The sequence below is a fragment of the Porites lutea genome, chromosome 3, assembly GCF_958299795.1.
Source record: "Porites lutea chromosome 3, jaPorLute2.1, whole genome shotgun sequence".
Classification (NCBI taxonomy): domain Eukaryota; kingdom Metazoa; phylum Cnidaria; class Anthozoa; order Scleractinia; family Poritidae; genus Porites; species Porites lutea.
Window position 1 is genome coordinate 41,570,960 of NC_133203.1, and position 13,025 is coordinate 41,583,984.

A 13,025-nucleotide genomic window follows, 5' to 3' on the forward strand; every position below is an offset into this window, starting at 1 on the left:
TACTAAATTCATTTTCACGATGTTCAATGGTCTACATCCTACTTGATTCATTCAAACGTCGATCTCCTCATTTACTTAGTTGAAGGGATAAGGTTCGATACATGAAAAGTTCGATGTTTGAAGTAGCCTGTTTACAGACGTCCCCCCTCCCTCAGAAAAAATCGGGAGAAGAGATGTCTGTGAATTGCCGACGATAATCGTGTTCCCGTTTTCCCGGAATGTTGGGGACAGCCTCTGATTGGTTACAATGTTAATGCCATGACGCAAATAATTTCCGGTGTTGCGATTGGTGAATGAATCTCAGAATAGATTCCCCGGGGAAAAACTGAGCCTTTGTGGACAACTTACCGCATTTATATTTGTTTACTTGGATTTCGGCTCTCAGGAATGGGCAAGCTGAAATGTCATTTAAAACGAGTATTTCATGCTTTTTTTTCAAGTTTTTTTTAAATTTTTTTTAGCTCATAAAGTGTGTCTGTTACTGTACATCGATTTCCAAGCGTTTTATGCAGGAGTTTATCCATTCGATGATTTTGAGTAGGTTTCATGTAAAGGATCGTTCACTTCTCTTCAGCAAGAAACTACAATAGCCTTACTTTTACCTAGTTCTATGAGTCATGACCGGCACATGTAGGCCAAAAAATAGCCCTGGCGTCTGTACACACGCTAGCCGAACATTTTCACGCAATGTCCACGCTAAAATCCAGATATAAGATCTCTGATTAAGCGCTGATTTCTGTACGTCCACCCGCAACCGGTAGATATTCTAGTTAGAGCCTAGCTTAGCAATAAATGTTGAGAACATCCGAGAGAATAACTACGTACGTGCTCTAAAAGAGTCCCCAGTCGTGTTGATCTGTCAACACCTTTTCAACTGTCAGATGAAACAACAACAAAAAATAATTTATGCAAATGTATACCGGAACACGATTAACGACGGCGATTCACAGACGTCTCTTCTCCCGCTTTTTTCTGAGGGAGGGGGGACGTCTGTACACAGGCTTTGTGTACATGTTTGAACTGGGTCTTAGAAATACAGAAAAGGGACGATAATAAGAATCTACTGCATTTTATTCATGAGATAAGGACAAAAGGCTATGACGTCATCGACGTTAATGTATTCCACCACATGCAGTGTAGATAAGATTCCATCGCGAAAGAAGGATAATTCGGTGATGCGCCCTATACTACTGGAAAGTGGCCTGCAACGTGTGGCATTTGGGCTTAAGTTTAGTTTTATTCTTTGTTCGCTCCTTGTAAACTGAAAAAGATAAAGTAGAGAAGACGCTATGGCTTTGGTCTAAACTAGGCCTTTAAAAATTAGTCCAATCGCAGACTCGTAAGTTTATTTCATAAAAGGCCGTCATTAGTAATGTATGGCACTGGATCGCTTTTTTTTTCAATATTATCTGACCGCGTTATTTCTTCCTGTTTTCTATAGTTTTCTTTGACTCCTCTTCATCTTGCCTGTTGGTATGGACAGGATTCTGTTGTCAAACTGTTGTTGAAATACGGAGCGAATGTCAACGCTAAAGACAGGGTGAGTCAGTCAATTTATTTTTTACAATGAACATTGTAATGGGGGGTGGGGCAAGGGAAGTTTTTGTTTTTCGAGTATTATTTATCCACATATGAATCTCTCTAGGATGACCAATTAAATTGACCTCAGCAACCGTGTTGATGTATTCACCTTTTTGACTTTTGAGTGTTGAGTATTATAAGGCACACCGGTTGGGCCTTTTTTATGCGGTGGAATCTCATTAACGTGCGGTGAAATGCTATACCATCGATTACGTCATAGCCTTTTAAGTGGTTTAACCGGTTTGTTAGGTTTTCTAGTTATTTTAATTTCAGAGTGATAATGTCAAAGTTTATTTTAGTCCTTATTTGGACGCTTTAAACAAAGTGTCCTTTTCATCCGCTTTATGCAGGTTTCACTGTATTAAGCGGGCGTGGTGCATGAAGCGGGGGAATGGCAGAGCTTATTAACAATTATTCCTCGAGCCCGAATGGGCTCTGAGTCAATAGCCCATGAGGCCGAAGGCCGAATGGACTATTCACTCAGAGGCCATGAGGGCGAGAGGAATAATTGTTTTAGTAAAATCCAACTAGCTGGTCAAAAATATCGAGACAAAAAAACTTTAGCTGGTTAAAGCTAGACTTTAATCCTTATTTTGCCGCCAAAAATACGGCGCTTTTCGCTAATAGTGGGCTATAACATATAGCCTAGTAGTAGCTCAACCAATCAGAACGCAGCATTGATAATAGACCACTAGTTGGATTTTACTAATTTCAAATATTTCTTCCTATAAGTTCGGTAAATGAAAGGCCCGTAAAAGTTCGCTTAATGCAGGTTTCCTTGTTGTTTGGATAGTTAACTGTATGTTGTACTACCTTGTGTAGACATACCGGTAGCTAGAAAATTCTTCTTGTTGGCAAATAGCACGTGACATGTAACAAGATTTACTCTGCTTGTGACGTTTTAAGTTTCAACGAACACCTCTGCAAAAAGCGGAACGTCAAAACCACCACTCCATAGTGCAGTTGCTGCTGAAGAATGATGCCAGGCCAAGTCTTCATCAACCAGTAAGATATCAGATTGTATGTGCTTCTTGCCAAGCGTTGCCTTTCAGACGAAATTCGCTTACATTTGTTGTATTCTGTGTCGATAATGTTGAACGTTACAGTAGGAACTATACAATGTCGTATGAGCTTTTATCCAAGCTTACATCGTGGAGATCTTATATTTGCTCTTCTCTACACGAACATTATTTTTAACCATTAATAGCCGACATCAGCAAAAGTCGAGTGTCTTTCCGTTTACATTAATAAAGGTTCTATGGTAGATTTTATTTCTTGGTTAGTGAATGTCTATGGTTCTGGCGTTGCGTCTTATACACATGCGCTCTCTGAATGGCTTTTGGACACGCTGGGGCGGGGGTTTTAACATGCTGAAATCACAGGAAGGGAAGAAAACTACATTATTGTTTGTGAAGTCCATGACAACTTTAACTATATTGTACTTACAAGCAAATCCGTACCCCACCGGTGTAAGAAGGTTAAGACAGTTACACCTCCTCCCCCCCCCCCCCCCTGCCACCTCCAGTGGGGTTTTTTGTGTTCCATGATTAGCCAAAAGTTAAAAATGTATCATACCAGCTGGGATGAGCTCTCAAAGTAATCTAGATATTATTGGGTGTGGCTAGTGCTGTGAAGACCCAGTGATTTCATTCAAAATAGTTCCACACTAATAGCCGCCATCAAAATTCTATTCCCTAAATGAAACAGAAAATTGGCTGAGACGTTTTTCATACACGACATTTTTTTTTTGGAATTGACTGTCTACCCTAATTGCCTGCAAGAGACAACAAAAACGTCAACATTGGTCGGGAAGGTGGAGGTGGCATCCACAAAGTCTTGTTTTCAAAACCTTTCCCCCATCTGAACAGCTTCAAATTCCCACATCAATTTTGTCGTCCGTTGGAGCCATTTTCATATTTTTGGTCATAAATGATTATAATTACTGTCAAACTTAGAAAAGCATGAACGTTGAAAATGTTCATTGTCTTATGATCAGTCCCATTGGAGATAAGAAAAAAGGGAGTTAGCGAGCAGCAAACCACAAAACAATTACCGTTTCTGCTTGCGGCTTACTTCTCCCACACTTCTTTGGCTTCTTCCCTTGACACATAACATTGCAGAAATATTTTTGGTGTTGATAGAATAAAGTTTGTGTAATGCGCACGTCTCTTCATTTGATCATAGTAAGAATTATTAACAAAATGGTACGAAAATCTCTTATGTCTATTTGTAAGTGGTTCCCTTATGTTACTAATGACGCCATATATTTTAACCATAACAGCCAACCACCATTACATGTTGTGTTAAATGTGTCCATTTGTAATAAGAATACAGTGAAACCCTGTTAATCTATTATCTGCAAAAATAAGTGGCAAATGAATTTTCTCGTCATTGTTTTCGCTCAAAAACGTGGTCATTTTCATCATAGGTCTGTCTAAAGAAACTCGCAAGAAAAGCTTTCTTGCAAGTGGATGAACAATCTGGATTTAATCTGCTCCAGGCGGCTGTCTTTGAGGAAAAATACAACCTTGTTTTAGAAGCAAGTGGCCTTTTTGACAACTTTGTAGAAGAGATGGAACTTACAAAAACGGGAAATAACGCAAAAGAATTTATAGGAAAAACGGCAGTTGACTTCTTGTCACTTAGAAAGAGAAGAAACCAATTTCATGTTGATATCAAAAGGATTTATGAAAAGTTGGCTGAGGACAACAGTAGACTGACTGAGAAGCAGTGGGGTACATGCGATGATGATGTGGAACAGGCAGTTGAACTTGTATTAAATGACGGTGTAGATATTAATGCCTCAGGATCAGTCAATGATTGTACAGCTTTGCTTCAGGCGAGCAGTTCATCCTCAAGTACGTTTATTGAGACCCTCATTGATCTTGGGGCCGACGTTAATGCCCAAAGGAGGGAAAGCAAAGAAACACCACTAATGTTAGCAGCTGATTACAACAACTACATGGCAGCAAGCTTAATTGTAAGGCATGGGGCTGATGTAAATCATGTCCATATTAGTAATGGGTTCACGTCACTGCACGTTTCAGTCAATAAAGGTCACGAAAACCTCACCAGATTGTTACTTAAACACAACGCGGATGTAAATATTCAGGATAATCTTGGATATAAGCCCTTGCACTGGTGTGCCAGAAAGGGTAACGAAAATCTCTGTAGATTGTTACTTGAACACAACGCCGATGTAAATTTTCAAGGTAAAGATGGATATACCCCCTTGCACTGGTGTGCCTTAGCGGGGAACGAAAACCTCTGTAGATTGTTGCTTGAACACAACGCCGATGTAAATATTCAAGATAAAGGTGGATATACACCCTTGCACTGGTGTGCCTTAGCGGGGAACGAAAACCTCTGTAGATTGTTGCTTGAACACAACGCCGATGTAAATGTTCAAGGTAAAGATGAATATACACCCTTGCACTGGTGTGCCAGAAAGGGTCACGAAAACCTCTGTAGATTGTTACTTGAACGCAACGCGGATGTAAATATTCAAGATAAAGATGGATATACACCCTTGCACTGGTGTGCCTTAGCGGGGAACGAAAATCTCTGTAGATTGTTGCTTGAACACAACGCCGATGTAAATAATCAAGATAAAGGTGGATATACACCCTTGCACTGGTGTGCCTTAGCGGGGAACGAAAACCTCTGTAGATTGTTGCTTGAACACAACGCCGATGTAAATGTTCAAGGTAAAGATGAATATACACCCTTGCACTGGTGTGCCAGAAAGGGTAACGAAAACCTCTGTAGATTGTTACTTGAACACAACGCAGATGTAAATATTCAGGATGAAGATGGATATACACCCTTGCACTTGTGTGCCAGCGAGGGTAACGAAAACCTCTGTAGATTGTTACTTGAACACAACGCAGGTGTAAATATTCAGGATGAAGATGGATATACACCCTTGCACTGGTGTGTCGAAAAGGGTAACGAAAACCTCTGTAGATTGTTACTTGAACACAACGCGGATGTAAATACTCAAGGTAATCGTGGATATACACCCTTCAACTGGAGTACTAGAGAGGGTAACGAAAACCTGTGTAGATTGTTGCTTGAACACAACGCGAATGTAAATACTCATGATGAAGATGGATATACACCCTTGCACTGGAGTACTAGAAAGGGTAACGAAAACCTTTGTGGATTGTTACTTGAACACAACGCCGACGTAACTGCTCAAGATAACCGTGGCTATACACCCGTGCACTGGAGTATCAGAAAGGGCAAAGAAAACCTCTGTAGATTGTTACTTGAACACAACGCGGATGTAAATACTCAAGATGAAGATGGATATACACCCTTGCACTGGTGTGCCTTAACGGGGAACAAAAACCTCTGTAGATTGTTACTTGAACACAACGCGGATGTAAATACTCAAGATGAAGATGGATATGCACCCTTGCACTGGAGTACTAAAAAGGGTAACGAAGACCTGTGTAGATTGTTACTTGAACACAACGCGGATGTAAATATTCAAGATAATCATGGATATACACCCTTGCACTGGTGTGCCTTAATGGGGAACGAAATCCTCTGTAGATTGTTCGTTGAACACAACGCGGATGTAAATATTCAAGATAAATGGGGATATACACCCTTGGACTGGTGTATTGAAAAGGGTCACGAAGAGCTCTGTAGATTGTTACTAGAACACAGCGCGGATGTAAATATTCAAGATAAGGCTCCACCTTTCAGCTTTTAACGGCAATTTCAGTAAGATAATCGATCTCCTGGTGAAGTGTGAAGTGCAAGATATCAACATCTGTGATGCACAAGGCAGGACCTCTCTTCAAATGCCAGTGAGATCTGGTAATGCATCAGCTGTGAAAAAGCTTGCTTATCTAGGAGGTGATGTTAGTGTGGTAAAAGCAGATAGTAACGATGCCATTGGACTGGAACGTTAAAAATGAACCGGACAGGATGGAGGAATATCTTAAATTTAAAAAGGGCTATGCGCAAGAAGCCTTTGTTCCGGGTGCCGAACATCTCAATGAAAAGAAAATACTGAGGGAAACCCTTCGTATACAATAAAGGAAAGAGAGCGTGAACCGGAAGCTGAATAAGTGAAGACACTAGCAGTGAGCCACCCCAAATCAAAGGCGACCTCATACTCAAGAACTAAAAAAAGAGTCATGGCTTAATTTAGCCTTTTTTTGTTTTGCGCTTTTGTTTGCAGAGTAGTGTTTTTGAAAAGGGCCAAGCTATTTTACCTCTTTTCCAACTATCCAACCTCATGAAGTTTGCAGGAGGCTTATGGCACTTCATCCTTTCAAAGACCAGGGACCTGACGAGGTGCTTGTCGTATCCGGAAAGAATTCGCCTATGAATTAGTGGAACCTGTCACCATAATTTTTAACGCATCCCTTGCTTCTGGAATTGTTCCTGCTTTTCGAAAAGATACAAACATGAGACACTGTCAGCTCCTGGGCTTCGATGGATCTGATGTAGGTTAAGGCTAAAAGATGTAAAGCGCCATGGGTGTTTCTTTAAGGAGAACCTTCAGCTATCCCCTTTACTAGTTGATGGTCAAGTACTCGAAAAAATCGCTAGACTTGAGGACAGGCGTAATGAACTATGTGTGAGGACTTTTGATAAAATTACAAAAGACGGGCCCTTGTTAAAACGTCTAACCCCGAATAGGGGACTATACTCTTGGACGTTTTTCAAATGTAAAACTGAGGGTTTTAGGCGAGGCCTCTTCCCTACTACTATCCTTATGGAAAACGCGAGATCTTTCAAAAGTTAATGTATTTTTAATCTACGATTTGCACTTAGGTTAGTAAAATTTTAGTAACTATGATTGAACCATATTGTAAACTCCAGTCCCAATAAGGTTTTTGTAATTTTTCTGTATATTTTAAACACATTGTAATTCATTTTTTAATGCACATCATCTTCCCATGATGCGTGTTAATTTCAAATGTTCCATCTTCATGCATATTGAGTACTCGTTCAATTAATAGGGCCTTGTTTCCAGATAGCTTAGCAAATATAGTTTAAGTTGCTTATTGGTCAGCCTTTCGACGTGTTCTCTGTTCTCCCAGCATATATTTTTCATGTTAATAATGTTTGTTTTGCTTGTTTCTGATTTATGTCAAACTACATATACGTTGTGGCACGTTTGTTCTCGAATTTGTTTAAAGAAGTGTTGAATACCTCAGGCTATTCAGTTGGCAGATTATGCATCATTTCAAAACTTTCAATATTACAGGTTCTAGGTGTGCCATGTACTGTTCTTGATATTCTTAGGGCCTGTTTACATGGAGGTGGGGACCCCAGATAGGTGAGGTAACCCCCTTAGGTGGGGTAAAACGATAACCCTCCTTTACATGCAATATTACAACCCGCCATCCCGGGGTGCACTTTCTCAAGATTATTGAATGGTCGCTAAGCACGTAAACAACTTTATGCTGGCAAACCACGTGTTTTGGCGATTAATGCTCTTCAACACTCACTTGCTGCTTTTGCTACAACCTTCAGTGCTGTGGCTTTCTATTGTTTCCTTTAATAATGATGCAAAACCACCACCAAAGTGAATTTTGCGCGAATTTGATGTATCACGAATCGGACCCCGGCTAGGCGGGCTACCCCACCTTGAACGTTTACATGGCAAAATTTGACCCTGGCTGAGAGGGTTACCCGGTCTGGCAGACCGGGCTACCCGCCTTGGCGGGTCACGCCACCTATCATGTAAACGTGATCAAATTAAAATGAGAGATCATATGCACAGGCGGGTTACCCCACTTAAGCGGGTTACCTCACCTACCTGGGGTCCCCCGACTCCATGTAAACAGGCCCTTAGAAGTCATTCAATAACAAAGAAGTTTAGTTTGAATAAATTATGTATTAATATAACTTGTAACCCCCTCTATGTTAAAAAATTGACAATTGATCCGCAAGATGAAAACGAACAAATACTTTTTGAAGCATGATTTCAGAAGAAGAATGCTTAACTGCCTTAAAAGAGTTTTAAAACAACAAAACGAAGGGAAATGGTGGTTTTTCTGCGAAATTCTACAAGTTCTTCTGGAGTGACCTTGGCACTGAGACGAATGCCAGTTTTAATTATGCTTTCCAAAATGGTTCACTATCTATCAGCCAAAAGCGCGGAATTATTTCACTCATCTCCAAAAAGAACAAAGACAAAACTTTACTTAAAAACCTGCGACTCATATCTCTACTAAACGTTGATTACAAAATTATGACAAAATCTATTGCAAAAAGACTAGAAAAAGCCCTTCCTAAAATGATAAACTCTGACCAAACTGGTTACATTAAAGGACGCTTTATCGGGAAAAACGTTAGACTAATTCAAGATGTAATGTTCGCACTAAATAGGAGTAAAAACCCGGTATTGCCATATTTCTTGACTTTCGAAAAACGTTTGATACAATAGAGTGGAACTACTTAAGAGCCGCTTTACAAACGTTTAATTTTGACCCTGACATACTCAACTGGTGTCAAGTTATTTACAACCAAGCATCGAGCCGTGTCATGCATCGGACTTCTTCCTCCTCGAGCGAGGTGCACGTGTGCGACAAGGTTGCCCACTATCTTCGACTATCTGGCCTCCTTTTCGTCTTTGAAATCGAACACTTAGCTAGTGTACTTAAGAAAGACCCTACTATTAAAGGCATCAAAGTCGTTAAATTAAGATGATGAATTAAGAGAACTCAATACGCAGACGATACCACCGTTTTGGTGCGCGATCTTTATTCAGTCACACAACTATGCATCAGAGAATTCCAGCTGCGCCTAGCCCCACCCCTCCCCCTCCCCCCCCTCTCCCGCCCCGTGGCTCACCCACGGGTATTAGCACTTTTTTTGTTGCCTTGGATGGCAAATTCCCTAGGGGTGAGGACTCTTGAGCTGTGAAATCCACGGGGGGGGGGGGGGGGGAGAAAAAAGAGGGCAAATGCCCCGTCCTCCGTCAACACTGCAACATTTTTCATTGATCGCACAGTCGAGTAGTGCCATTTTAAGCATTTTAATGTGCAATTTTTTGTTTCAATTAACGCCTTCCTTTGTACGACACCAGTTTATGGTTTTAGTATAATGTTATAAATATATTGACATTAAAATTAACAGTGCGCTCTGAAGGTAACAGCTATGACTAGTTTTATAAATATGAAAGGATGTTCTTCAAATACTGTAATATCAAGAGAAACTTGATTCAATAACCAAAGAACGTTGATTCATGTCGATAGCTCTCAAGTTTCGCTATGTAATTCTGGCTTGATAAGCAATGAAAAATGCATACATAAAATCGGGAACATGCTTTTACAAACCTCTTCAATTTTTTCTCGTCCTTGACAAATGAGCCAATCTGCTTGCTTTTCCAGTAAAATCCTATGTGGAGTTATATTCTGATACGAAACCGCCTGCGCGTCAAAAGCTCGGGGTTGGCAAATGCCCAGTTACAACTAAGCTGTCGCAATTTGTAATAATTTCATCGCACTTTGTAATAATTTTTTGAGGGTGATTCAACTTACTTCTTCAACATAAATATAATGCCAAAATATGCATGGTACTTCATAAACAAAGATGATGACGTCTGCTAGCACGTAACATCTCCGTAACGTTTTTTTTGGTCAAACATGCATGTCTCCCGCTATAAATTTTTCTGCCTTGATTAATCACGTGACCAACTAGAAACGCTTTTATGAAAGACATGAAACTTACTGTGACATATCACCAAAAAGATATGAATCATGTTTAAATTCAAAAATATTTCAATAAGAAAGGCAACATTTAACAACAGAAAATTCATGAATAACCTGGCATTCGTCGTCCAAATCCATGTTTCCTTGCCACGTGACACGTGAAGTCTTCGGGGGGGGGGGGGGGATAATCCCATATATGGATGTGCTAGATAGGTAAGTACCGCCTGATCGGGTATGGTTTTTGAGGATCTCTAGCCTTTAATAGGGTATCATTTTTGACGATGTTGGCCTTGTGTCTTTGGTTTGATCCTTAGATAGGGTAACTCAAGTAGTAATGGATGGTTATTCCATCCTTCTCATTTTGTGGAAAAACAGTAATCCAGAACACGCTCGAAAGAATTACAAGGGGCGCTTTTCATTTAGTCAAAATTTCCGGAATTTTCGGTTCGGCGGTAAATGGAACACGTTTCGTCGGTTCATCCCACTGGAAAATTCCCAGAAAAAGTGGAAAATCTAAAAAGGTGGGCCCGTTTTCCCGGTTGGAATTTCCGAACGGAATGTCGTGTTCCATTTCTGTTTCTCGTAGTTTGGACCAGTTCCAGGTTCACCGTCGGGCACCGCGACGTACCGGGGTTTTATACGACCAAATGGAACAACTTTTTACCAATCGGAAATTCCACTTTTGTTCCCACCGAAATTTCCGGGTTTTTTTCCTAAATGGAAAGCGCCCAAGGTCTTACGAGTTGTATACGCGCAGGGAAGGATAATTTTTTACTATCCCCATGGTATTTGCTTTAGAGGACTCCTTACAGAAAACAATTGTTTTAGGATGGAATGCGTGAGTTCTCCTTTTGTTCCTATACGGGACCAAATCAAGTGAGAATAATGGACCAAATGCCCAGCCGGCTCATTTTAAGACCCCAAGTGAGTGTTATAAAAACAGGTACATACGAAGGTATTGGCCAGCGACTAATTGGATTTTGTGTTTAGGTTTCTGTTGTGGTTTAACAGTTTCCCACTGGTGTAGTTTTTTTTTTTATTTGCAGTAAACATTTTGAATCTTTCCAGGCCTCGTCTGATTAAGTTGGCCAAAATATGGAGGCCACTATTACTTCTTTAAGATTGCGCGTTAGACAAGGAAGGTGCACCACGTGTTGTGTCGACCTGTTATAAGATCTAACAAGGAAAGCTTGAACTCTCCTGGTGTCCTTATTCTAATGATGTAGGATGGATGTTACGATTTGCGGAAATTAAATGCTTTTTAATAATGGCTCGTTTGTGTCTAGTGTGTCTAGCTCTATCTAGATCCTGTACTCTGACAATGCTCTGTCCAGAGGCACATCCCCGTATTGGCCATATAAGGAAGTACACCTGCCGGGTAACCATTGAATGCAAGCCACCTAGTACAATAGCAAGGTTTAAGAATACAGCGTTTCGTAAGTCAGATAACTAATCAACATTAATCTAAAAAAAATGTTTAGGACTGTGAATAAAGTTAAATGTTTGAATGAGCGGAGATGTTACGTGCTAGCGGACGTCATCATCTTTGTTTATGAAGTACCATGCATATTTTGGCGTTATATTAATGTTGACGAAGTAAGTTTAATTACTCTCAAAAAGTTATTACAAAGTGCGATGGAATTATTACAAGTTGCGACAGCTTAGTGTGTTACAAAGTGCGATGGACAGTTGTTACAAATTGCGACAGCTTTTTTATTACAAAGTGCGACACGGTTTATTACAAATTGTGACAGGTATTACAAAGTGCGATGGATTTATTACAAATTGCGACAGGTATTACAAAGTGCGATGATTATTACAAATTACGACAGTACACCCGGGGCAAAATTTGCAAATGCCCCACCCCCGGGACTGACAAGCTGGGCAAATGCCCCGCAGTAGCCCGGGGGGGAGAGGGGCGGGCGCAGCTGGAATTGACTGATGCATTACTAAAACATTTACACAAATTCAAGCAGATCAGTGGCCTCGAAATTAACACAAACAAAACCGAAGCGTTGTGGTTAGGATGTTGGAGGTCGCGCAAAGTTACGCCGTTTGGTTTTAAATGGCCCCAAGAACCAGTCTCTGCCCTTGGTACACACTTTTTCTATGACTTAAAGTAAGCCAACACCCTTAGCTTTGAAGAAAAGATCTGTTCTTTAGAAAAAAATACTCAACAATTGGAAAAAAAGAAACCTAATTTTAATTGGCAAAATCAATATTGTCAAGACACTTTGAAGACTTTGAAATCATGGAACGGTTGCTAAAGGTTGCTTGGATACTTTGGATAAAACGTATCGCTGAATCAAGTGATGGCCGTATTCATACTAGAGGACGTTTAAGACGTCTAGTATAAATACGGAAAATAAGGCAGACGCATTAAACGTCCGACGAATAAAACGTCTGAAGTTAAGTGCGTCCGATCGACGCACTTAACATATGAATTAGTCGCCTCAGACGTTTAAGACGTCTAGTATAAAAACGGGACGCACTTAACAGTCGGGCGTTTAATGCGTCTGTACGTCTAAGACGTCCTCTAGTGTGAATATGGCCAATGCGTCGTGGAAAATAATCCCAAATCAAGTTCTCAGCAAATACGGAGGTCTAGAGTTCCTCATCGAAAGCGATTACGATCCTAAGCTACTCAACTTAAAGAACCTCCCGGAGTTTTACCACGCCATTTTAAGTCACTGGCATAACTTTAGGAGACTATAGCTAACCTGTGACAAGCAAATTTCCATAAAAAAAAAAACGACTAAT

At 40.4% G+C, this 13,025-nt stretch overlaps 2 protein-coding genes across 2 annotated transcripts in view; both read left to right on the forward strand.

Annotated features, from left to right (window-relative positions):
• The window catches only part of LOC140932324 (uncharacterized), a 64,659-nt gene that overhangs the window by 16,145 nt on the left and 35,489 nt on the right, over positions 1–13,025 (forward strand). The gene's annotated exons all lie outside the window — the stretch shown is intronic.
• On the forward strand, positions 4,016–7,827 carry LOC140931151 (uncharacterized). Its single transcript, XM_073380900.1, has one exon. The coding sequence runs from the start codon at positions 4,154–4,156 to the stop codon at positions 6,302–6,304; it is 2,151 nt and encodes a 716-aa protein (XP_073237001.1). The 5' UTR covers positions 4,016–4,153; the 3' UTR covers positions 6,305–7,827.

Bases quoted from the DNA above. Each gene is read 5' to 3' on its own strand.
- LOC140931151 (XM_073380900.1), top strand. From the start codon at position 4,154: ATGGAACTTACAAAAACGGGAAATAACGCAAAAGAATTTATAGGAAAA.